This window comes from Danio rerio, chromosome 21 (genome assembly GCF_052040795.2).
Source record: "Danio rerio strain M-AB ecotype USA chromosome 21, GRCz13ab, whole genome shotgun sequence".
Taxonomy (NCBI): domain Eukaryota; kingdom Metazoa; phylum Chordata; class Actinopteri; order Cypriniformes; family Danionidae; genus Danio; species Danio rerio.
This window is the reverse complement of record NC_141041.1, coordinates 44,993,674-45,021,031: the sequence shown is the minus strand read 5'-3', so window position 1 is coordinate 45,021,031 and position 27,358 is coordinate 44,993,674. Positions and strand designations below refer to the sequence as shown.

The 27,358-nt window shown below is 33.1% G+C and overlaps 1 protein-coding gene across 5 annotated transcripts in view; it reads left to right on the top strand.

Annotated features, from left to right (window-relative positions):
* The first annotated feature begins 249 nt into the window (after positions 1 to 249).
* The window catches only part of slco2b1 (solute carrier organic anion transporter family, member 2B1), a 34,846-nt gene continuing 7,737 nt past the window's right edge, over positions 250 to 27,358 (top strand). Inside the window, 12 exon segments of one of the 5 annotated variants that reach the window (NM_001037678.2) lie at positions 250 to 313; positions 1,102 to 1,190; positions 6,321 to 6,458; positions 6,660 to 6,822; positions 9,419 to 9,628; positions 9,716 to 9,814; positions 10,084 to 10,214; positions 11,204 to 11,309; positions 11,970 to 12,134; positions 14,272 to 14,458; positions 17,024 to 17,171; positions 25,669 to 25,838. In NM_001037678.2, coding sequence (NP_001032767.2) covers positions 1,113 to 1,190; positions 6,321 to 6,458; positions 6,660 to 6,822; positions 9,419 to 9,628; positions 9,716 to 9,814; positions 10,084 to 10,214; positions 11,204 to 11,309; positions 11,970 to 12,134; positions 14,272 to 14,458; positions 17,024 to 17,171; positions 25,669 to 25,838 — 1,595 coding nt within the window. In that variant the 5' untranslated portion in view covers positions 250 to 313; positions 1,102 to 1,112. 5 annotated transcript variants of the gene reach the window in all.

Genomic DNA, 27,358 nt, shown 5'->3' with positions numbered 1-27,358 from the left:
TTTATTAATTATTGTTAACAAACATCAATAAAATAAAACTGTAATAAACGTATTGTTCATTGTGTTCATTGTGTGTTAATAAACACAAAAACCTTATTGTAAATTGCTACCAACAATGTAAACACTTTTGGTGCAAAACAGTAATATAGTAAATTGCAATAATTGTACTTTCTTTCTTTCTTTCTTTCTTCATCAGTCGTGCATCCAAAACTGAGATTGCACAATCCTAAACTCCACCCAAGAAAAAGTTCTTAACTTCCCACAAGTGAAAGTAATGTGGACTTTCTCCAGCTCTTCAGTCTCAGCCACAGCTGTAAGTACAATTCTGTTCATTCATGAACACGTGTTCCTTGCATGCTAATGGAAATGTGAGAACTGTGAAATAGCACTAGTGATAGTAGTAAATCATGGTTGGACTAGTTCATGTGCTTAAGATTGAGAATACGTATGCAGTTTATATTATTGTGGATATTTGTTTTATTCTGGAGAGAAATTAATGTACTTATTTAAAACAACTTTTCCAGATATTCTTCACTAGGCTCTTTAATTGGAAACATGTAAAAATAAAAGAAACTGTGCTTAAAATTGGACACACTCTTGACAATACTTTTATTTTGTTGCTGAGTAAGATTAATTGAAAGTGCTGAATCAAAACCAGAACAGACTTTGCGAAGACAAAGACCCATTTTGAGTAAAGTCTTGCTCAATGACATCACTCAGCTTCTCTGCCAATTCACAAGAACCATCTGTGGAGTAAACGGTGCATAATTTTAAAGAAGGCAGCCAAGCGCTTTAAAGTTTACATAATATTTTTATTACATATGTTTGGAGTTTAAATATATATCATCATTAAAATGTCATCTTTAAAATAGCTGTCTACTCTACATCAGAAAATGATGTACGCATAGTGCTATTTTAGTTTAAGAATGCAACCATTTTCTGCTTTAAATAGCATGCAGGAAACAACTTGCAGGTAATTAAAGATTATAGCTTTTATTTTTCTAGATTACCGTTGAAAAGAGCGATAACAGAGAATGCCCTAAGGATGTCTTTTTGTGTTATTGAGGAAAACTCTTTTTATTTTTACTTTTATTTTGCCAGAACAATACAAAATGACAGCATTCGAACCCCAAGGAAACCCACAGACAGCGCGACCTCGTAGATCAATGGGTCTCTTCAACAATATCAAGGTATGTTTCTCAATATAACTAACAGCCTTAATTGAATCCATAGAAATATGACTTCTTAAATAAAGGTGCACAGCTTAAAATAAATAAATATTGCACGGCTTACCACAAGATGTGCATCATATAGTTGAAGGTAATTTCAACAATTCTTTATCAAATATTTATCAAGTAAAGTGTTTAAAAAAGAAATATATTTTTTGCAGGTTTTTTTATTTTTTTCCTTCTGGAGAAATTATTTATTTTATTTGGAAAAATAAAATAAATAAAATAAAATAAAAGCTATACATAATTATACAACAGTTCTGTCTGGTTTTTGAACCTGATATATCTGCGATATTCTGCAATAACATCGCTCTTACAGCCTTTTCACTCTGGTGTATTACTCCACCCCCACAAAGAGTGAAAGCAGATCAATGGACTCACTACAGTTTGACAAAACTTGCAGCTGTTGGACAACATAAAGTACGTTTGAGGCTTTTTTTTAGGTGAGAATATAGTTGTTTAGAAGAAAAACTCAGCTATTTTTTATTTTTTTTTGTATTTTAAACTACAGCTGATCAAATCATTATAAGACAGATAGGTGACATTCTAAGTTGATCTCTCTCTCTCTTTTGTATGTTGTAGTGCTGTATTTATACCATAGTAATCTGCTAGTGTTTGTTTTGCTTTAGCTTTTGTTTTGGGGTTAATTGATGTGATCTCCTAATGGCAACAGAGAAATACTGGGAAATATCTGTAGACTGATGGCGTTTCATGTGAGCAAAATCACCCGTTTTGTCATCATTTTAGACAGTACGCTAGAGAGCTACTAGCTCTAAAGTGACGTGTTTTAAAGCAACGGTTTCTTACTGTTAACTGCAGATGTCAATGCATAATGGAAGAAAGTAGTTCCTCATAAAAAAAGGATTTTTGAGACCCTGTGTTTGAATTTCTTTTTCATATACATGATTATGCTGTCAAACTGTTGTATAAACGCAAAGTCACACCCATAGCAGTGCAATATGGCTGTATATCGTCACTGGTGGGACGCCAACACACGCCCCCACCAGTACAGATATACTGCCATATAAATTTATAAATTTTAAGGTCAATATTGTTAACCCCCTTATAGTCAAAGGATTAGTAAAATATGATTTACTGTCACCGTGAGATAGACAAATCAAATTAATTATTAAAAGTATTAAGCTTCAAAATGTGTTGAAAAAAAATCTTCTCATTAAAGAGCAATAAAAAACATAATAAGAGGGCTAATGATTTTGTGTACATGTTTTGGCGCTCGTTAGCTTCTTTTTAAAGATATTTTTTAAAATAAAATAAATAAATAAATAAAAAAGCAAATTTAAAGTAACAATTCGCTAAATTAGTAAAATTGAATTTAATCCATCATGCTTTCCATCATTTAACTGTGTGTGTCGTATCATATTGGTTAACAGATTTATGTAGTAGACTAAGCCTGTACTTATTGTATGTGGTAGAATGATGTGCAAGTAGAATAAATCTGAAAGGTCTACAGTATATAGTAAGATGATGTGACTATTGTCTGCAAGCAAAAAAGGAAACTGTCTGTAATAAAACCAGAATCAACACAAAGAGTTTCATCCTTTATTGTTTCACTACCTGTGACCAGGGTATTCATATAGAATTATGTCATGAATTTAGAAACTAATTATATTCCTTTTAAAATATTTTTATAACTCCTTTAGGTTTGTTCAGTTGTTTTATATAAATTTGTGGTAAACACTGCTGGCTACTGTTCATGAAAGCAAATATAGAAGCAATAGTAACAATAGTATTTTTTGTGAGGATGTGAATATTTTATCTATGCTTTGCTTGTTCTTGATAAATATGAATGTGCAGTGGTTCATTTCAATCTTAAAACAATCAAATTATTATATAAACCTAGCTCTGACAGGTTCATAGCAAAAACTTCATAGAAGTTACCTATAGCACCAGTATAATAACATTTGTGACCCTGGACCCTGGTCATAAGTGTACATTTTTTGAAGATTTTGAAGATTTTGAAGATTTTTTTTAAACACTTTTATAAACAAAATAGTTTTAATAAATCATTTCTAATAACTGATTTATTTTATCTTTGCCATGATGACAGTAAATAATATTTTACTAGATATTTTTCAAGACACTTCTGTACAGCTTAAGTTGACATTTAAAGGCTTAACTATGTTGATTAGGTTAACTATGCAGGTTAGGGTAATTAGGCAAGTCATTGTATTATAATGTTTTGTTCTGTAGACTATTGAACAAATATATATGGGCTAATATTTCTGACCTTAAAATGGTGTCAAAAAGATTTAAAACTGCTTTTGGTTTAGTCAAATAAGACTTTCTCCAGAAGACAAAAATATTATCAGACATACTGTGAAATTTTCCTTGCTCTGTTAAACATTATTTGGGAAATGTAAAAAAAAAAAAAAGGAAAAGAAAAAATAACTTCAAAGAGGGGCTAATAATTCTGAATTCAACTGTATACATGAAGAGTATAGATGGAAAAACCTCTAAAAGCCATTTGACTAAATGAAGTGTTAAGTAATATACAATACTGACAAAAAATTGACTTTTGATATGTTTTGGAGTGGGACATATACTTACATTTATGAAGTAAAATTTGTGCATGAGTGTGTATGTGTGAGTGAGTGTATGGGTGTTTTCCAGCATTGTGAGTTCAGTGTGCTATCAGTGTTGGGTTGCATTTGAATGGGCATCTGCTGCATAAAACAGATGCCAGAGTTATTGGTGATTCATTCCCCTGTGGTGACCCCTGGTGAATTATGGACTAGGCCAAAGTAAAGTGAGAGTGTGAGGGTTTAATATATATTAGATTGCAAATCTCACCATTTCGTTAGGATTGCAGTGCACTATTCTGCTGCACTTCTGAATGGCTGTATTTGATGTTTATGTTGTGTGGGCAGCCAAATTGATTGTTACTTGTATCTTGTCATGTCGAACAAAGGCTCAAAGGCTGGCTTTGGTCCAGGGTCACATTAAATATTGTTTAAACTTTTCACAGTTCCCATAACAACTTGCAGAAGTAATTTTTTTTTCTAAGAAATCTGGGTATGATTTTAGATCTAAGAAAACCATCTAGGGGAATTACTATAAATTAACTCAAACCACAGAGCAGGATCTAATCCAGCACAATTGGAACTAAAGTGACATCTTGGGTGCACTGATGGAGCACATGCAAGACAAAACAATAGCAGCTGTATCATAAAGTGTTACAAAACACACATTTAGAAAGTTAATGTTGAATTTACTTCTCACATTTGTCTGTGGCAGTAGGTTCTATTCTAAACCCATTATATGTTCAGCTACACATTGTCACGGTTGATTTATAACTCACAACAGAACATTACATCTTCAAAAAAACACTGGACACAATGAAAACACAGCTTTTAACTTGCTGTCGTCCATCCTCCACTTTTCACTACCCAGTACCCTGTAAAAACATAATATGCCAAAAAGTCATGAAAACAAATGTTTTATATTACTTCAACTTATTTTAATAACTTAATATTTTTAGCCAGTTTGACTAACGTAAGTTGAAATAACTAGAACATTTGGTTAAACTTTATTTTGATGGTCTGTATGTTGATTAAACGTTACATTGTATCTACATTCCAACTAATTCCCATTAGATTATAGGTAGATTGTTAGGTTGGGGTTAGGGTTGGAGTCAAGAGTTAGTGTAAATTGACATGTACTTGCAAAGTTTCTTACAGTCAGTTAAATATCTGTTGAAGGAGCAGTATCAACAGATATTAAGCAGGCAGTCTACTAATACCCAAATGGACCATCAAAATAAAGTGTTACCGACAATTTTATTTGATTCAACTAAACAATGTTGAGGGGTAAGTTTTTTTTTTACTGTAAATATGTCACTTCTGAGTCCTTCTGACAATGCAAATGCAAGCAAGAAAATGGTCAAGGGGGAAATTAGTTCCTAGGGAACCAGGCCGAGTAATCATTTCTTACAACTGAGACCCTGTAACTACTCGGTGTGGTCACTGTTTACAATGTATTTGAATTTCCAGACCCTTAAAATGCTTTTAGAAAATAACAGGACAAATTAAATTTTTGTGCCAACTTTAAATTCCTTTTGGCAACACTCTGTTTAGTGTTAAGTTTGCTGACTTCAGTCTCTAACCCTGATGATTTCCTAGACAATAGGCTTCACACTTCCTTGCATTCACTGCATATCCTTTTATTGTTATATTTTTCTTGTAATCTGTTTTTCTTATGTAACCGAGTATTTATGAAATGCTCTGAAATGTTTTTACTAAACACATACTGTACATCTTTATCATTTTTTGTACAGTTGAACTCAGCATTATTAGCCTTCTGAATTAATTATTAGCCTCCTCTAATTTATGTTTAACACAGAGCAGATTTTTTCAACACATTTTAATCATAATAGTTTTATTAACTCTTTTCTAACAACTGATTTATTTTATCTTTGCCATGATGATTACATAATATTTGACTAGATATTTTTCAAGACCCTTCTATAATGCTTAAAGTGACTTTTAAAGGCTTAACTAGGTTAATTAGGTTAACTAAGGAGTTTAGGGTATTTAGGCAAGTTATTGTATAATGATGGTTTGTTCTTTAGACTATTAAAAAATAAAGGGGATAATAATTTTGACCTTTAAATGTGTTTAAAAGGTGTTTAAAAAATAAAAAAAATGCTTTGATTTTAAGCTGAAATAAAACAATTAAGACTTTTTCCAGAAGAAAAAAATATCATCACTCATACTGTGAACATTTCCTTGCTCTGTTAGTCAATATTTGTAATGTAATGTAATGTAATGTGTATTTATATGGCGCATTTATTGTGTATGGCCATACACCCAAAGCGCTTCACAATCATGAGGGGGGTCTCTCCACACCAACACCAGTGTGCAGCATCCACTTGGATGATGCGACGGCAGCCACAGGACAACGGCGCCAGTGCGCTCACCACACACCAGCTATTGGTGGAGTGGAGAGACAGTGATAGAGCCAATTCGGTGGAAGGGGATGATTTGGGAGGCCATGATCGTATGGGCCGATAGAAGAAGAAGAAAAAATTTAAAGAGGGGCTAATAATTCTGACTTCGACTGTTTGTGTTTCAGTTTTTTGTACTGTGTCATGGGATGCTCCAGCTTTCTCAGCTCCTGGTGTCGGGCTATCTGAAGGCTTCCATCACCACCATCGAGAAAAGATACGGATTTTCCAGTTCAAAGTCAGGACTTTTGGCAGCCTTCAATGAGGCAAGGATAAAAAGCATGAATGTTGCTAACCCTGTGTGTTGATAGCCTGAAGGCGGAACAGTTCTTGCCTAGTTACCAGTTATTTTATTGCAAATGTACAAGTTCAGGCACAAATCTTAACATAAAATTGTCACTGCATTAGTATAAGTACAACTGCTGCTCTATAATAAATTTAGTTACGCAATCTTTTGTTAAATGAAGGTGGGGAACACAGTTCTCATTGTGTTTGTGAGTTTCTTTGGGAGTCGCGTGCATCGACCAAGATGTATTGGAATCGGAGGAATGATTGCAAGCATGGGAGTGTTTCTCATTGCCCTGCCTCACTTCATTAGCGAAAAGTATGAATATACAGAATTCATTAGCAGTAAGTATGCATTTTTTCTTTAGGTCATCCAGAATTTACTTTAAAGCTTAGTTCACCCCCCAAAATTTACCTTTAAAATGGTTTAACACTTTTGTCCATCTTCAGAACATAAATTAAATTATTTTTAATCAAATTTGAAAGTATTCTTTTGAAAGTATATTTATTCTCTGATGCTTAAAATCCTTTGTTATAAATGACAAATTATTTTATTTATTTTAAGTCTTCGAAAGAGGTATGATCACTTAATAATGAACAGGTTTCATGTGCTTTCCACATACTAATATTGATCAATGAACACGAATGAACATCTGAATCCCACACACAAAAAACGATTGGGTTTCTTCTTGGATTAAACTGCTCATTATGTTTTAATATATTTATGAACATTATTTGAAGCATCAGGTGAACAAATATTCAGTTTCTCATTTTTCAGATATCATTAAAATATTGCGTTATTATGAAAAATTCTTATAGGTCAGTAATGACAGAATGTTACAGAGACCTGGAAGGGACGTGATGGTGGGGGAAAGAAATGGGTGAAAAAAAAAAAAAAAAGTGGGAAGAATGAATAGGAAAAAAAAAAAAAAATATATATATATATATATATATATATAGATATAGAACACGAAGATGTTGAAAGATGAAAGATAAAAGAATGCAAAACTGTTGTTTGACAAATACTTCCTGTTCACTTTATACATGTCAACCCATTTTTGCTGTTATTCTCCTGTATTTTACCATTCTATTCCACTTTCATCCTATCATTAAGTATTTTCCAACATTTCTTTCATATTTTAAATATTGAAAGCACATTAAAACTAATATAGAAATGTCAACATTCACTGTCTATTCATCACTTTTCTATTCATGCATCAATCATCTCCCTTCATATGCAACCTCTGAATCAGCAAATGCATGTACTGTATAAGTGCTGACAGACTGATGCGCTTCGTATGATAAGCTGATCCCAGATCAGCTTCTAACATGCCATTTAAAGTGACATCTCTGTTGGCAAACAAGTGAAGAGCAGCAAATAAATCTCTTGTTTTATGTGATAACAGAGGTGTGTCACTTTAAAAATGTGCAGATCTATAGGCTGATGAAAGCATTTGATTATTTTAGTAGCCTAACTGTTTATGTTCATATAAGAGAAAATGAGTTGTGTTTAAAATAAAACAGACAGGACATGTTTATTATTATTATTATTATTATTATTATTATTATTATTTAATGTATTTGTCTGTTTAAACACACACCCGATCCCAGGTCCTCTTGGCATGTACAGAAGCTGATCTGGGATCAGTTTATCATATGGATTGTTTCCATCAGTCAGCGTTTATACATGCATTCACTGATTCAGAGATTGAATTAGAAGGGCAGCGATCGCCGAATAGATTTGATGAATAGAAAGTAAATGCTGACATTTTTATATTAATTTGAATGTGCTTTCAAGATAAAAAGTATCTGAGAAATATGGTAAAATACTTATTGATAGGATGATAGTGGTATAGAATGTTAAAATACAGAAGAATTCCGGCAAATACGACATGCATGATGTGAACATGAAGTGTTTGTCAAACAACAGTTTTGCGAAGGAACGCAAAACATCTTTGTGAGGGGACACAAAAACACACACACACATATATATATATATATATGTATATGTATATATATATATATATATATATATATATATATATGTATATATATATGTGTGTGTGTGTTTTTGTGTCCCCTCACAAAGATGTTTTGTATATATATATATATATATATATATATATATATATATATATATATATATATATATATATATATATATATATATATATATGTATATATATATACATATATATATATATATATATATATATATATATATATATATATATATATATATATATATATACATATATATATATATATATATATATATATATATATATATATATATACATATATATATATATATATATGTATATTTATATACATATATATATATATATGTATATATATATATATATATATATATATATATATATATATATATATATATATATATATATATATATATATATATTTATACATATACATATATATATATATATATATATATATATATATATATATATATATATATATATATATATATATATTTATACATATACATATATATATATATATATATATATATATATATATATATATATATATATATATATATATATATATATATATATATATACATACACACACACACACACACATATATATACATATATATATATATATATATATATATATATATATATATATATATATATATATATATATATATATACACATATATACATATATGTACATATATATATATATATACATATATATATATATATATATATATATATATATATATATATATATATTTTTTTATTATTATTATTTTTTTCTTTCAGTTTCTTTTTCTCCCACCCATTTTTTTTTCTCCCACCGTTTTTTTTCCACCATCATTTCCCTTCCGGGTCTCCATAGAATGTTAACTTTGAGATTAGCATATGTCGAAAAAGCACTTTATTAACCGAGTGTATTTATAACATAGATACCAGACTCAACTCGAGCCTTTGCCAGACACAGGACATAGAATCCAGTCCGACATGCAGTCAAAATGATACAGACCCTCAATTGGGAGTGTATCCAATACTTCTGCTGGGCCAGTTACTGCTGGGCATTGGTGGTGTTCCAATACAACCTTTTGGGATTTCCTACATAGACGATTATGCAGAAAGGAGGAATTCACCCTTCTACCTAGGTTTGATTGGACATTGATTATATACAGTATTCCCATAATATGGTGGTTTATTCAAGAATTATTCAACTCTTGTGTTTTTTTTTACAGGCATACTTTTTGCAGTTACCGTAATTGGACCAGCTTTTGGCTACATCATGTCATCTGCTGTGCTTCGCTTGTATGTCGACATAGACAAGATGTCTTTAAGTAAGTTTGATATGACATGATATAACTTCAAATATGCACATAATGTTTCAAGTCGTACGCCATTACAAATAAATCCATCAGCAGCTATACTAACATGTCTAAACGAGTATGTTTTGACAAGCTACTGATTCTAAATAAATGTGTTGACCTCAAGATTCAACATGTTTACCAGCGTTGCTTGGTTTATGAAATAAAAGCAAGCGCAAAGCTATGTCTTTGAGCTTCTTGTGGTGATGTTTGATGAATGCTTTACCATTATTCCATTTCAGATGAAAACAAATTAGAACATGGTGACCCCAGATGGATTGGTGCTTGGTGGTTGGGATTCCTGATAGCTGCCACCCTTCTTTCCTTGACATCTTTGCCATACCTTTTTTTCCCTAGAAAGATGTCCAAAGAGGTGATATACCGTATAAGACTAGTTTCATTGGTAAACCTTTAGTTTAGGACACAAGTCACGATATTAACAAACCATAAACTTAATAACATGTGATAAACTAATTAGCTGTTTACTAATAGTTAGTAAGGTAGAAGTTGGGTTGAGGTTTTGGATAAGTTTAGGGATGCACAATAAGATCATACTTTATATAACTACTAATGAATAGTTAATATCTTAATAAAAAGGCTGGTAATAAGCCAGTAGTTAATAGCATGAATTCTGGCATAAATTAAACTGTTATCATTTAATTTGTAGCCTTTTGGATGGATTTTGAGAAAATGAGTTGTAAATAAAAATCAGTGGTGATTTGTTTGATGTAAAGTAGTAGAATATGAGTTCTTGTGGTTTCAGTTAAGATGTTGGCATTGTTCCTAAAACATAATGGGGTCACAGAGAATATGTTGAAAAAGTGAAAACAAGGAAAGAAACATGAGTCCTAGGGGAGCATGCCTCAGCCTGTTCATATTTTTTTGCTCAACTTAGTTAAAGAACAAGCTAACCTCCCATGAAGTGTTAAGCTAGATGTTCTTGTACAAAATGAGTTTTTCAGAATTGGTGCAAAATTCCAAAGCAAATCTGTGAGTATAAAAACAGGCTTCACATATATATTCAAGGTCAAGTGAAAGCTGGTGCTAACTTTTTAGTAAAAAAAAAAAAAAAAAAAAAAAAAAAAAATATATATATATATATATATATATATATATATATATATATATATATATATATATATATATATATAAATAAATATATATATATATATATATATATATATATATATATATATATATATATATATATATATATATATATATATATATATATATATCAGATAACAAAATTATCAGACGATAAAAAAGGATGATAACATGCATTCCTGTCATAGGTGTCTACACTGATCTTATGCTCAGAGTGATATTTCAGTAGATAAATGTGGATTTTACTCTCTTCAGGAGATCGAAGAAGCCCCTGTGGAGCCATCAACTGAGAAAATGATACAAAACAAGAAGCCCGAAACTGACCAGATTGAAGAGGTGTCTCTTACGCAGTTCTTAAAAAGTGTGTTTGCCATCTTATCCATCAGTTGATTGTATCAGTATGTTTATTTGCACATTCTGTATGATTTGCTTTCATTGCGTTTTGACATCTGATCAAATTGCATTGCTGGCGTTTAATGAGCGACACAAATATTTATGACCTACATTACAACTGGATTGTTGTATTAAAGTCATTCCACATTTAAGTCATATTGAAACAATGAGGGTCATATTCAAAAAATTCTTTCTTGCAGCAGTAATGGCACTAATGTCTAGTGAACCAAATAAAGTTTGTGTTATGCAATCCTACAATTGACCTACTTATTCAGAACCAGATGTTTGATTAGAAGCCAAGTGTTTTTTTTTCTTTACTGAAAAAATAATTCCCGTAACAGTCATGTTCTGTAAAAATCTGTTTTTCTTGTAATAATTTTAGAACTTGCCCAATGCTACATCCAATATTGACACATTTGAGTTTTTTAATTTAGTTGTTAAGTTTTATTTATTGTTCATTTGTAGAATAAATTATTCAGATTTGGATTTCCATTTGTAAAATATTGACTCTGAAAACGAAACGTTCAAGAACCACTAACTAAAACAGTTCCAAAGGACAGCATTCTTGTCTTTTTTGGATGCTCTTCTGATTTAATTAACACTTATTTTCTTTCTCATATTATTTCAGGCTTTCCCACAATTGTTCTAAGGACTCTGCGAAACCCAATTTACCTGCTGGTAGTGTTCGCTCAGGTGAATCTTGCTGCCATGGTTGCGGGACTGGCAACATTTATGGGCAAATTCATAGAGAAGCAGTTTGCACGGACTGCCTCCTTTTCCAATATCATGATGGGTAAGTTGTGGAAGTAACATGCACTCTCAGACATAAAGGTAAAATCATGTCACCTTTTCAATGAGTAACAAGTGAGGTAACAAATAACAAATACTCCAGTAACTGTAATTGAGTAGTTTGTCTCGAGAATTGTAATGTACTAAGTAGTTTTAAAAAAATGTGTACTTTTACTTTCCTTTGAGTATATATTTTAGTGCTGTAGGATCTGTACTTTTACTCCACTACTTTCCTTCATCCCGCAGTCACTTTATTTGTTCTTGTCTATGGAGATTGGATAAAGTAGACCAACACAATCTCACGGCAATTCGTAACTTTTTCATTTAGTGGCGAATTCGTATGAATTCGTACGATCTAATTCGTACAATTTAGTACGATTTGCTTATCCCCCAATGACGGTTGGGGTTAGAGGTGGGGTCAGGTGCCACGCCTCCTTTTTTAAAATCGTACCATTTCGTACGACTGAACTTGTACGAATTCGTACGAATTAGCCACTAAACTGGCAAAACGTAAAATACTTACGTTTTCTCGTGAGATCAGGCTGAGTAGACAAATCAGTCCTAAGATTCCCGTCCAATTAAATCACACATAGAAAGTAAATCGCACCATATTGAACAATCTCAAGACATGGGCAAACCATTTGAAAGTATTATACGTATCCAGGAAGATGTCCAAAATCTTTACACACAATGACCCAGCGACTGTATAGACTGCATGTCAATGATGAGAAGATGGCGGATGTTTACTGTATGATGACTGAATTCGCCAGATGGGCTTAAATAATTACCAATTGCACTACATAATATTATGTTTACACATCCCTGCACAAATTGCATGTAAATGCATTAGCTTTTCACAGTGTAATACTCAATACTCTCTAGTCTGGAGTACTTTTAATATGGCTACTTTTTACTCATACTTTGGGAAATATTTATGCCAGATACTTTTTCTCCTACTTACACTACATTTTTGAGCAAGTAAAGGTACATGAGTATGATTTTTTCAGTACTCTTTCCACCACTGCAAGTAACGCAAGTTATGTAATAATATTACTTTTCTAAGTAACGAGTAAATATAACACATTACTTTTAAAAATTAAGTAATATTTGAGTTACTTTTTTGAAAATGTAATGCGAGTTACTTTTTAGTTTGATTCATTAGCTTTTAAAAACTAAATAGCTGAATAAAAATTCAAGTAGTCACAACAAATCACAGTCAATGAGAGAATGAGTTCATTATTTCCATTAACACATCAAAGACAAGTAAAAGGGGATTACAGTTTCAATGGACAGTGATTTCACATAAGACAAATACTGTAATACAAACACTGCAAAAAATGCTTTTCTTAGATTTTTTGTCTTGTTTGTAGTCCAAATACCTAAAAATTCTTAATTCGAGAAGAATTTTCTTGACAAGCAAAACATGTTGTCTTGTTTTAAGAAATAATCTGCTAATATTAAGTAATTTTTACCTTAAAACAAGCAAAATACTCTGCCAATGGGGTAAGCAAAATAAGCTTGTTTTTCCCTTTGGCACAATATTATTTTGCTTACCACATGAATGAATGAATGCCCATCACTAGTACCTAGTAAAGTGTGAATATAAGTGTGCAATATAAAGTACTAATAGGGACCCTTTAGATACAAATGAGTGTATTTTAAAGGGGAACCACCCAAAGGAACCCAGTGACAGCATCAGTAGCTTTTTTTTTCTGTGAATGTAAGCATACCTTTTTGAGGTGTTTATACAAGAAGAAAATATTTAGCTCTTTCAGAAACCAACAATAGGTGCTATGTGTTTGCGGCCAGTGAAAGCATATCTTTTTTTTCTACCTTATGAATTACTCATTGACCACTGCTAATCCGCACACAATACAGCATGTCACTAAACTCACTCTCATTCAAAAGCTAAGACCTGGGAAAAAAACATAAAAGAAGATTGATGCTTTTTGTCTGAGAGTAACATCTTTCACTGTGTATTGTTCGGTGGGATTTAGAATGGCATGTACTGTGGTTTAGGGCTTGTCAACCTGTACAATACCACCCAAACTATCAGATGTATGCATACAAATGTTTGTGTGAGCGTGTGTGTGTGAAAAATGTTGTTTTATATCTGTTTTTGTCTGTCTGTTTATTCACAGGTGGTATCAATATTCCTTCAGCCATGTTTGGCATAATGGCTGGAGGGGTTATTCTACGCAGACTGGGTTTGACTGTCAGGTCCTCTGCGGCGATGTGTACGATAGCAGTCTTCATAAGCATTATGTTTGCGATTCCACTTCTTTTTATTGGCTGCCCCACACAAAAGATTTCAGGACTCAACTACCGGTATGTTGTGTTTGGTCCTTAAACGCTTTAGTGTTTGACTTGTTAACTCGTGCTACAAATTTGAAAATAAATTTGACTGTATAGCCAGTGGAAAATAGTCTATAAATTATTTAATTCTATAAATAATATTTATTTGTGCTATGCCATTGACAAAAATGTTATAGCTGCCTACTATACTTTGTCACTAGGGTTTTATGATAATGTCTTTAATTTATCACTTATAAAAATGGAATTACCTGCGTTACACATGACTTCACTAAAGTTTTTCTCACTGGCTTTGGTGCATTTCTCACAATATTATTTACATTTCCACAACAGTTAATGCATTTTTCAAAACAATTAGTGCAAACTGCAAAACCTAGTTGATAACCTGCAAACGCGTGTCTCAAAATGGATAACTCATTTCTCAAAAGCAAGTATTGATGTCAATGAAAGTGTCAGTATCATCAAGATGAAAAGTCCTGACACAAGATAGTCAAATGGTTTTGTCATGTTATTATTATGGCAGTTTACTCTGTAAATGTTTTCCAATGCAAAACAGTCAGATTTTGGTGACACTTCCTGAAAATGCTCAAAACAGCACTAGATACTTTTGCACAGTCGTTTGAAAACTACAGTAAAGTTAGACATCACTGCATTTAGTGAGGTATCTGAGTACAAGACACTGAATATGTATGTTTCACATTTTTACTGCGTATACATATGGATTTATTCACAGCATTGTGCAAAAGAATAAATACACCCTTATTTACAACAAACATACTATAAATGTCCTTTGGGTAGAGCTGTGCACAACTGTAAGCAATATTGCAGAACATATTGGAACTGAACCAACATGCATAGTTCTGTAAATCATTCATGAAATTGTTCAAGTTAGAAGACATTTTCAGAAAAAAAGATTACATTTAAAAAAAATTAAAAATTCTAGTTTATTATTTGTGTATGTAATGACTCAAGTAATGAAACAAGGACTATTTGTTTTATATGGGATGACTATTCAGCATTCAAGTTTAGTTAAATTTGACTGACATGACATAAGCAAATGATTATGTTATGAAACAGCAGAGAGTTGAAAGCAATTGATGCATGTCCAAAAGCATTTGGATTGTGTTGGAAGGAATAAGAAACTGCTATTATGATGTGCACAAATTACTAAAGGTTTTGAGAAATGCATTTTAAATAGAGACGTGTAAATGTAAATAGTGTTGTGAGAAATGCATCAAAGCCACTGAGAAAAACTGTAATTTAATAAGAATAAATCAGTAATACCAAAATTGAGTAAAACTAAAATCAAACCACAAAAATTTGACAAAAAAAAATATTTTTTGCTTGTCTAAACAATTGTGACAAATATGACAAATTCCCTGTCTATTAGTTTAGTAACAAAAGCTTAGTATTTATTTTGTGTTTAGATAGATAGATAGATAGATAGATAGATAGATAGATAGATAGATAGATAGATAGATAGATAGATAGATAGATAGATAGATAGATAGATAGATAGATAGATAGATAGATAGATAGATAGATAGATAGATAGATAGATAGAATCATTTAATCAATTTAATTGAATTACTTCAGCTTGAAAAAAATGTTTTACTTAAATTATTACTGGAAACTGTTGTAAGTTGGAAAAAAAATGTTTCTTCGATTAGTTAAATTTTATACACTGTTCTTTTTTGAACTGTGACTTCAAATTGAACCAATATGTGGGCTCAAAATGTTGTGAACATTCAAGAGCAATGAAGGTTTTAATTAAAGTGAAGTAATTTCTTTAAAAACTCCACAACACCCCAAATTTTTTTTTCAGCTTCAACAAAGTATCATGACATACTGTAAGATACACAAGTTCATGGTAAACAGCAAAGGAGTTGTAAACAATCTTGTGTTTTCGAGCTCTGTATAGTGCCACCATCTAGCCTTGATGACATTGTTGTGACTTGGTGAACTTCTAGTTTATTAATATTAGTTTTTCTAAATATTCTTATAAGTAAGTAAACATTACGTCTAATATGGAATTTGAGGGAAAGAATATTAATTTAACATGGGGAAAATAAAACACAGGGTTTTCACAGGGTCCTATTACCAATTATATATTTCTGTTTAAATCCCCCACCTCCTATAAAATTTCCGTGAAAGATTTCTGAGGCGTAAATAAAATGCAAGTTAACTTTAGTTAAGAGTACATGACATAAGACTACATCTCCAGGACTATTGAGCAATATAATTTTCCTCTGAAAGAGGATTACAGCAAAACATTACATCTGCATTTTCCATTCAAACAAAGAAATCAATTTATAGATAAAGCTATGAGATGAGGGTTTACTGAAAGTGACGCAGCATCTTGCTCTCGACAGCTGTTTGGCATTACCAAGTGAGGTTAAAAAGGTTAAAATGTGCACAGCCGTACTCCTTACATTCCTCTATGGCTTTTTGTCAGTATATATATTATTATAATTATTATTTTTTATTCACTTGCAAATCCTTTTCTAATCTCTAATATCCTGCAGTAAGGCACCAGTATATTATGTTTGCTTTATCCTTTATTTTGTTTTATTTTTGCAGCGATTCTCAGCAGTGCAGTAATTCGTGTTACTGTTCTGATGAAGCCTTCAACCCCGTGTGTGGCTCAGATGGTGTGGAGTTTCGCTCTCCCTGTCATGCGGGATGTAAAATAGTCAACATAAAAACAATAGGCAGGATACAGAACGTGGTAAGCTGTATTTTACTTCTGTTACTGGAACTGCAGGGAACTTTCTTCATAGCACAAAAATGGGGGGTGGGCTGACAGTGGGAGTTCTGCTAGAACAGGACTTGGCATGAATTGACTTAAGGAGGGTTTTATGTGAGTAGTGAAAAAAGGGAATTTTTTCTTGAAACCAGTAGGTTTAACAGGATTGTTAAGCTAAATAAGAGATCCTGTCAACATTTACTTTAATAAATATGCTTTATTTTGTTAAATGAGTTGAACATTTTGGAAAATGTTTTACAAAAAAAAAAACATTTTTTTTGTGTGTGTGTTCCAGAGAAGAAAGTCATAGTTTTGAACAACATAAATGCAGTAGCTAAATGATAACCAGATGACTGAACTTCCTTTTTGTTTAGAAATTAGGCATGTTTAGAACTAGGAACATCATTACTTGTAATCACAGAGTTCAGAGGTATGTGGAAGAGAAACATGATACCAACAGAATCACCACATATATGATTATGAGAGTTGATGTCACTCGATTAGAGGGTTGAAGATGAAGAGAAACTATTTAAGGGTTTTAAAAAGTGAGGGATGTATAAAATGCAGAAGTAAACACACTTTCTTACCAAAAAAAAAAAAAAAAATTAGTATACTTGAAGTTCTCCCAAGCTAATATGTTTATTTTAAGTTTTAAGTAATGTCAGTATACATAAATATATTTGCATTTGTGCTATGCTATATGAACTAGTTAATTACTTAAAGCACTTTTTTTTCAGTTAAGGAGATTACACTTTACATTAAACTTATTAATATTAGCGTATTAATATTAGTTTTTCCAAGTATTCTTATAAGTGAATTTAATATCTTACTTATAACTTACTGTTTACATTTTATTTGCACTTTACTTAGAGCATTTTCAGCCCTGGCTCATTCTGAAAACGTAGCCCTATATACATTTCTGGAGCACACCGAACATGTCCCATAAGCTATCTTTTTTATTTTTATTTATTTATTTTTTTTTATGAATCCACCAGAGGCTAGTGGTTTTCAGAATGAGCCTATGTTGGACATTTTTGTTATTTAACCAACTCAGGCTCATTCTGAAAATTTTGTCATATATACGTTTCTGGAGGCCGCAAAATACGTCCCCTATTATTGCAGTTTTTCAAATTCACGAGAGGCCGCTGTGTGCGCTTTTACATATCTCAAATGTCTCTCGTGAGTGCCATTAGTGCCCGAAGTTCTCGTGTAAACCCACCAGAGGCCGCTGTTGACTGACTGTTTGACTGACTGAATGAATGATTGACTGACCGACCAATCGACTGACCCACCCTCCTCCTTCCCTGAACCCAACCAATGTTACCCGTTGTCGTGGTCAATTCCTCTCTGCGTCTTAAGTTCGCCGACATACATGACAAGCTAAATGGACAAAGTGGTTGCAGCGGGAAAGCTGTCCACACAGAGGTAAGCGATCAACTGGTAAGGAACTCTGAACGGTGTCACACCGCCCCATAGCGTTCATTTAAGAAATAAAATGCAGCCATACGTACCTCTGGCTACATAATTTGCGGTGTCCAGAAACGTATAAAAAGCTACGTTTTCAGATAGAGCCCTGAAAACGAAACACCAAAACACTTTTTTTGAGCTGTTGACAGTCGTATATGTGTCCCACACTGCTAAAAACACTATTAAGACACCTATATCTCACTAAAAAGTGTAAATTGGTTGTTTTTGCGTTATTTCAAGCAAATTCGTACTTCCTGTTTGAAACGAATTTTTGAAGCTGCGTCACGGTCATGACATAATAGCGTGTATTCCAGCGTGCAGACTGGGCGTCTGTGCCAGAGTGAGTCTTATTACGTCTTACAGTGTGATGCATTAATGCATGAGTAAGGCTTGGTTCAAACCAATCAGCGCGCTCTATTGTGCAACTTCATTAATATTCATTACTGTGTTTACACGACAGAGACGCCACGTTGTGTTGGCAAAACAAGCGTGAAGTGTTGCTTTTATAGTTTGCTGCCGTTAAGTTTCGTTTTCTTTTTCTCTCTGTGAGAGCTCAGACTCACGTGTGGATTAACAGTGTACGCGACGCTCGACAACAATAACTTACGCGTCTAAGGAGGATTATTGTTTACCTGAGAGCTGTTCTCATCTGCAAACGCTGAGATCGGATTCGCTTGTAGTATCCTCCTCATAAAGACACGGCTCTAGTTGCTGTGGATTGTCCTGTCTCTACAGATTTGGTAAGTGAGCAGCTCCTCGAATCAAATATCTCGTTTGTCGTGAGGGGCATGAATTAATTCCCTGAATGAAAGAGCCAAACTGCAGTTAAAGTCCACCATTTAATAATTTGGCAAATAATTCCACTACAGATGTCCATGTAGCTTAAACACTTTTTAAAATCACTTTCTCCTGTGTGTGAGTATTTTGACTGAAACTCGCGCGTGCCCAAATAGACACTCCCACACTCTCCCACTTTAGTTCCTCCGACACTCCCCCCTAAACAGAGCTGGACACGCCCACTTTTCTGACTTTTTCCAAAGTAGAGGTGTGAAAACACCCTGCTGAAACGAGGGGGTTTCATGGCCCTTTAACAGTTTCCCCAGATTGGGATGCATTGATGGTTTCTATTTATTTATCCATTCAAGTTCCATTATGGAAGCTTGATCTCTGCTCTGACAAATTTAAAGTGAAAAACTAACAAGGGATTTTATAGAAATTTTTGGTAAATAGTCTGGGATTGTTGTGTCGATTGTGGTACAAAACAGTTATTGAGCTGCAGGTACTTTTTACACTAAGGGCTTAAATAAAATGTTCAACTACATTAGTTAAACTACAGTCTAGAGTACAATTTCCGACATCAAGATTTAATGGAGCAGAGATTACACATTGTATACAAGTGATAAGTAACATTACTGCTTTAAAAGAGATTTAGTTGCTTTGAAGAGTAACCCTGTTGGAACTTGGAACAGTTAATTAGACATAATTGAATAATTATAATTTTGCACACATTCATGTACTTAAAAGTTTTAAGACAAAGGGTTTACTAAAGTCAACTAATAGTTTTTTTTACAGTGTGTAGTACCTGTTGGGGATTGAAATAAACAGTTTAATAAAAAGTCTGGTGTGTCAGATGAAGAGAAGCCTCAGAGTCGAAGATGCAATTAAAAATCAAAAATGTACTCAAGATAGTTTACAGTTCTATGGCAGAAGGGCTTCACACTCGGATGAGTTCGCAGGCCGATCTGACTTACAGTACAACAACTCAGCAATTATACTCTTTACACAAGTTCAGAAAAGGTGGGATCCAGGTAAACAGTTCGCGTTGCTTACAACAGAAATAGACAATTCTAAATGCGTGCGTCAATGAAGCATTGTATCTGACTCCAGGTATGGATGGCGGTATGGATCCTGGTGGTCAGGTCGACCCTAAGTGATTAAGAACTGATCTCCGACCTGTGAAAAAGCTAAACTAGGAACACAATAGACACAATAGACCATCTATGTTAAATACTCAAGGATGTTTCTTGTACGTTCAGCTGTGTTATCAAACTGGTCCAAGACTGTTTCCATCAACAGTCTGATACAATATCCAGACTACACACAGTGTCTAACTCCATACAAAAGGAATTACGTTAAAATTAATTATAATCAAAAACAAATCAATCAAACAGCTATAATATTGTAGACAATATCAGGACAACTAGAACAAGTGTGTTTCTTCTCCTCTGCATCGGCACTCCGTTCAGAGGGACAGATGGAGAAAGAGAGAGATCTACATGACCTATGACCTGGTTTGTGTGTGTCTCCTGAAAACAAAGTTAAAATAGACAGGCAAAAAGAAAAACAAGGACACTGAACATTCTTACAGTAAGCAGTGTTAACTTATTCCTTAGTTAAATCAATTCAAAGTTAAATACTCATTCAGGTAATCAATTGAATATATAATCAAACTGATGAGAAACAGGATGTTTGAAAAAAAGGATAAACGTCGAATAAAGGTTGATGTATTTGAAGGTAAGGTGTTAACTTTCAGACCTGAAATATACATTTTAATGCACCTTGAGAAAATGTTAAGTACACTATGTAAAAAATGCTGAATTTCACACAATTAATTTGTGTTGGAAAAACATGAAGGAATTAAATTAACTAAGAAATGAGTTTTTACAAATTTAAGTGGATTGAACATAAAACAATTACGTTGTCCCAGAAATTAAAAAAAATATATATTTTTTTTAGCTCATTTTAAATAAAAAGTTTGAACAAACGACAAATGTCATTTTTGTGTAAATATGTACTCAGAATATTTTCATTCATTCATTCGTTCATTCATTCATTCATTCATTCATTCATTCATTCATTCATTCATTCATTCATTTATTTTCCTTTGGCTTATAGTTTCTTTATTCATCAAGGGTTGCCTTATGAATGGACCGCCAACTTATCATATGTTTTACTCAGCGCATGCCCTTCCAGCGGCAACCCAGTACTTGGGAAACACCCATACACTCTCACATTTACTATGGCCAATTTAGTTTACCCAATTCACCTGTTACCGTATGTCTTTGGACTGTGAGGGAAACCGGAGCACTTGAAAGAAATCCAAACAAACACAGGGCAAACACGAAAACTCCACGCAGAAATGTCAACTGACCTAGCTGGGACTCGAACCGTTGACCTGAGGCGAAAGTGGTAAGCACTGAGCCACCGTGCCGCCTGCCTCAGAATACTTAACTTTGGTAAAAGATTAAGAATACATGTAGGCAAAGTATACTTACACTTAAGTATACTTTATTAATAAAGACAAAAATATTCTGAGAGAGATACTTCCGTTTTAGTTGTTGTTTAAAAGAAGTAATTGAAAAATCTTTTGAAACAATATTAGAAGTTGTAATGAATATACGTAAGCCTTCTACAAATTAGACAAAAACACATGATACAACACTGTCAAATAAATGCAAAAAGTTTCCCAGGGCACCATCTTGAGAACTTTACTAGTCCAGCTATTCATTTATTCAAAAGTTTTGCAACAGAACAACTTATATAAACAAATTCTGTAAACACAAATGCAAATACTAATTAAATTATGTAAAAAAAAATTAATAACAAAACGGAAGACAAAAGTATATACTACAAGCTATTTAAATGTAATTTAAACCAACACCACACAACACACCTTTGGGCAAGTTAAAACAACCAAGAAGTTAATGTACCAAGACCATTTCTTGTCTGAAGTGCAATGGACAAATGCAGCATGAAATTTTAGTAAAGCATGGCGGCAGACTGCAGCAGCAAAGACGCAGATACATTACATAAACCTAGCATGGGGGATATCACTCCCCCACAGCCTTCCAGAAAAGTTCAACAACCTTTGCACTTGTAACACACAGTAACAGCCTCTGTCTACTGGAAAGCAGATCCACTGTTAAAAGAACATGCTGGGATGTTTTGGGATACACTCTGCTGGTCATCACAGAATGCACGTTCTTTATTTCACTAATATCAGGTCTGAATCAGCCTGTTGTACAAAATCAGCAAGGAAATTGGCTTATTTACAATATTACATTTTCTCATCAGTGTACTGGAATGCAGTTTCTAAGGGCTTTCCATCTCAGCAAAAATTAACATTACAAAGAAAAAGAAAACAAGGCATTGCAAAAGAAAAATAAGTTATTTAAAACAATTTATGTTTATAGTTGGCAGGTTTGGCTCAATTAAATATTACTGGTGCAGATTACTCTGTTAGTTTGGTTTATTTGCACTTATTTGCTATTTTACACCTTCAAAAAAACTCTGGTGCAGTTTGAAATATGAATGCAATATGGACCAAAAGCATTCATGAGAAGTAAAAACAGTGCATGATATCACAAGATGCATTTTTGTTCAAACTTGTCTCCTACTATCTTCATTTGTGTGCGAGACAAAGAAATTCCTTTTGCTACTCTTATGACTTCTTTGCTCATTTTAGAAGTTCTTCATGTGTTTTTAAATGATAAAATATGCATCACATCTCATGTATATAGTGGAGTAGGGGAGTGCGAGGTCTAGCAAGGTGGTCATTTTCTTGAACATTTTCAGCCATTTTCTAGAATGACAAATCATGCTCGTTATACTCATTAACTTAATTAGATTGTTCAGCTTGGTTTATTGACAAATAAAAATACCATTAAAATTAACTAATATATTAACAAAAGGGATGTTCCTATCAGGTTTTTCTTGCCCTTGAGTCTGATTCTGAGTCATTTGATTTTGAGTATCTACTGATACCGAATCTGATCCGATACTTCTATAATACACAAAAAAAGAGTAAAGAAGAGTGAAGAAAAAGACTCAGGATGTTCCTTATTTTTTATTTAATTCACCTTATTTTACATTTAACAACTCTGTTAACAAACAGAGCACTGCTGTAAGGTCTCTTGAACAATCAAGTAATAAATAACATCAATTCTTCACAGTAAATCAGTACCTTAGAATTATAAGGTTCTATCTGACATTTTTGTCAAAATTGAGCTATTGACATACAGTATTCTTATTAAATGACAACTTATTTATATCATGGGATTTTTTTAAATAAGTTGTTTACATTTTAAGACTTTTTATAAAAAACAAAAACAGATGTTACACACATACTGTTTGCTATGGAATGCAAAAACTTTGAAGCGCAATGCCTCAACCTTATAATTCCAAGATGATGAAATAAAAAAAATAAAAAAATAATATAGAAACAAACAGCACCATAACTGAAAATACCCGGCAGGCAAGCCCAAGTTTACATATCTCACAGTTTGCTATGGCAATGCTGACGCCATCAACTTTATAATACCTCCAGACCACAGACATACTCGTGTTTTCTGCTTCAAGCTAGTCAAGTTTGAGTCAAGAAAGAGGTCTAAGTTTGTGTTACCGCATAACTATAGATGTGTTAAAAGTAATGAGAATAAAAAAAAAAAATTTATATTATTTGTTTTATTTCGGCTAGAATAAAAGCAGTTTTAAATTTTTTTAAAAACCATTTTATAGACAAAATTATTAGCCCCTTTGAGCTAATTTGTTTATTAATAGTCTACAGAACAAACCATCGTTATACAATAACTTGCCTAATTACCCTAACCTGCCCAGTTAACCTAATTAACCTAGTTAAGCCTTTAAATGTCACTTTAAGCTGTATAGAAGTGTCTTGAAAAATATCTAGTAAAATATTATTTACTGTCATCATGGCAAAGATAAAATAAATCAGTTATTAGAAATTAGTTATTAAAACTATTATGATTAGAAATGTGTTGAAACAATCTCCCCTCTGTTAAACAGAAATTGGGGAAAAAAATAAACAGGGGGGCTAATAGTTCTGACTTCAACTATATATATATATATTAGAGTCCTGATTGGGAGGTAACAATTTCTGCCTGATTTCTGATTATATGATTGGATCTTGACATCCCTAATTAACATAACCAAATTTGAAGCAAAACTGCATGACAGACTGTGCCTCAAAGCCTGTGGTAAAGCAGATGAGCTGGCAGGACATGCGGTGGGCACAAGAAGTTAGGAATCCCTAAAAAAAGTTATGTTTGTTAATGTTTTATTCATTTCTTTATAATGATTGTTTAGTTCGATTTTCCTAACATTTAAAAATACCACCAGAATAAAACTACATATGTAAAATGAATAAAATACATAGACCTACAAAAAATATTTCACTTAAATAATTCAGGCAACAGGCATCACAGTGGCGCAGTGGGTAGCACGATTGCCTCACAGCAAGAAGATCGCTGGTTGGAGTCCCGGCTGGATCAGTTGGCATTTTTGTTCAGAGTTTGCATGTTCTCCCCGTTAGTTAAAGTTATTTAAAATAAAATGTAAATACATGTTAACTCACAATTCATGCATTAACTAACTTTAGTAAGCACAACTTTGAGTTTTAAAAATAATTAAAATCAGCTTTATTCAGTTAAAAACAACAATCTTTGATTATAAATCTTTTCTGTCAAGTACATTATTTTGTAATGAAATTTGAATATAATGTAACAGTAATTTATTTGTGTTCTAGATATTTTTGCTTTTGCTTATATTCATGGAGTTTTATGACCTACTTTGACCACAAAAAAAGCACTTCCTCATACCAAACAAAGCTTTCTTCAAAGAAGTGCGATGTTTATCTGCCAGGCATGAAATTAACTTTAGAAAACTGTCTTACGGAAAAGCTCTGTTAAAGAAGTGATGCTGGATTTATAGGTTTTGTGGTTCCCAGAAGCTGATTAAAGTGTCTGTTATTCATTTATAAGGTATGCAGCAAGCTGTTGACTATGAAAAAGACAGCAGCGTCTGCCTGTTTTTTTTTATTTTTATAATATGACTGTACCACTTTCCCATTTTTAAATCCCTACAAATAACAGCAATGGTAAAAAATATAAATATCAATGGTCTGACTGTAACCGATCAAAAGTGACACTACTAACACTACTAACTAATAATCACTTTTGTGTTATCTAACATTAAATGTGCTTATCCTCCACAGACCTACACAGACTGTGGATGTGTGAAATCCAGTGGTTCTCCAGGCTTTGCTTTTGCTGGACCATGTGCAAGTGGCTGTAGTAATCTCCTCATTCCCTTTATGATTCTGTCCTCCCTCACTTGCTTTGTGGCTTCACTTTCCCACACTACATCCTTCATGATGATCCTCAGGTATACCTTCTAGTTTCAGTGTATTTTTGTCAGTATGATCTCTACTGAAATTAACTATTTATTTCAGCAGCTTTATAATACTTAATTGCTTATTTGAAAGAGCTGTAAATGTCCTTGATCACAAAATGGACATAGTAAAAGTTAAAGAATTAATTCACCCTAAAATGTATAATTATGTTATTACTCATCTTCATTTGCTTCCACCTTCGTTTATCTTGCAAAGAATGAGGATTAAAATATTTTAGATTAAATCTGAGGGCTCTCTTATCCCTCATAGACAGCAAAGGTCCTGAAATGTTCAAAGTCTAAAAACGGAATCAAAATTGTTGTCAAAGCATTCCATGTGACTTCCATTCCATGAATCAACTCTGTTCAGTTGTTCATGCATTCATTGTCAGAGCAATTCAATTCAGTTCAATTCAGCTTTATTTGTATAGCACTTTTACAATGTAGATTCTGTCAAAGCAGCTTCACATAAATGGTCATAGTAACTGGATCAGGGTAGTTCAGTTTTTAATGTTGAAGTTCAGTTCAGTTTAGCTCAGTTCAGTGTGGTTTGAAGTCATTATTGAGACTCCAAACACTGAAGAGCAAATTCATCGATGAGTAGCTTTTCAGATCCTGAACCATGCGAGACAGTGGCAACAGCGGAGAGGGAAAAAAACTTCACCAATAAGAGAGTGAAGAAAAAAAACCTTGAGAGAACCAGACTCAGTTCGACACGAGCATTTTAATTTCGCCACTGGCCAAAAGTCTTGTGCAGAACTGCAGTCTCAGCGGTGGAGGCTGGAAGCTGGCCTCAGCGAAGATTCGTCTGTCCCTGGAGCGTCACTGGAATCAGTCTAATGCTCTCCACTCCCCAGGGTGTACATTTACTATTGGAAATGCAAGGCTTGTATTTTACTGTTGACTATAATGGCAAATATGTTGTACTATCCTAAGTAAACATACACTAAAACCTGACTTGGGGGAGTAGACAAACAAATTTTACAATACAGGTACAGATTGCCTAATTGGGAGGACCAGGAGTATTCCCGGTGGGCCGGTCTGTTTTTTGGCCAAAAGGGCTGGTGTTCCTAGATGGCTGCACTTAGAGTAGTCACACTTTTTTAATTCATTCATTCATTCGTTCGTTCGTTCATTCATTCATTCATTCATTCATTCATTCATTCATTCATTCATTCATTCATTCATTCATTCGTTCATTCGTTCATTCATTCGTTCATTTGTTCATTCTTTTATTTTCTTTTCGGCTTAGTCCCTTTCTTAATCCAGGGTCGCCACAGCAGAATGAACCGCCAACTTATTCAGCACGTTTTTACGCAGCGGATGCCCTTCCAGCCGCAACCCATCTCTGGGAACCCATCTCACACTCATTCACACACATACAATTTAGCTTACTCAATTCACGCGTACAGCATGTCTTTGGACTGTGGGGGAAACCGGAGCACCCAGAGGAAACCCATACGAACGCAAGAAGAACATACAAACTCCACATTGAAACGCCTACTGACCCGGCT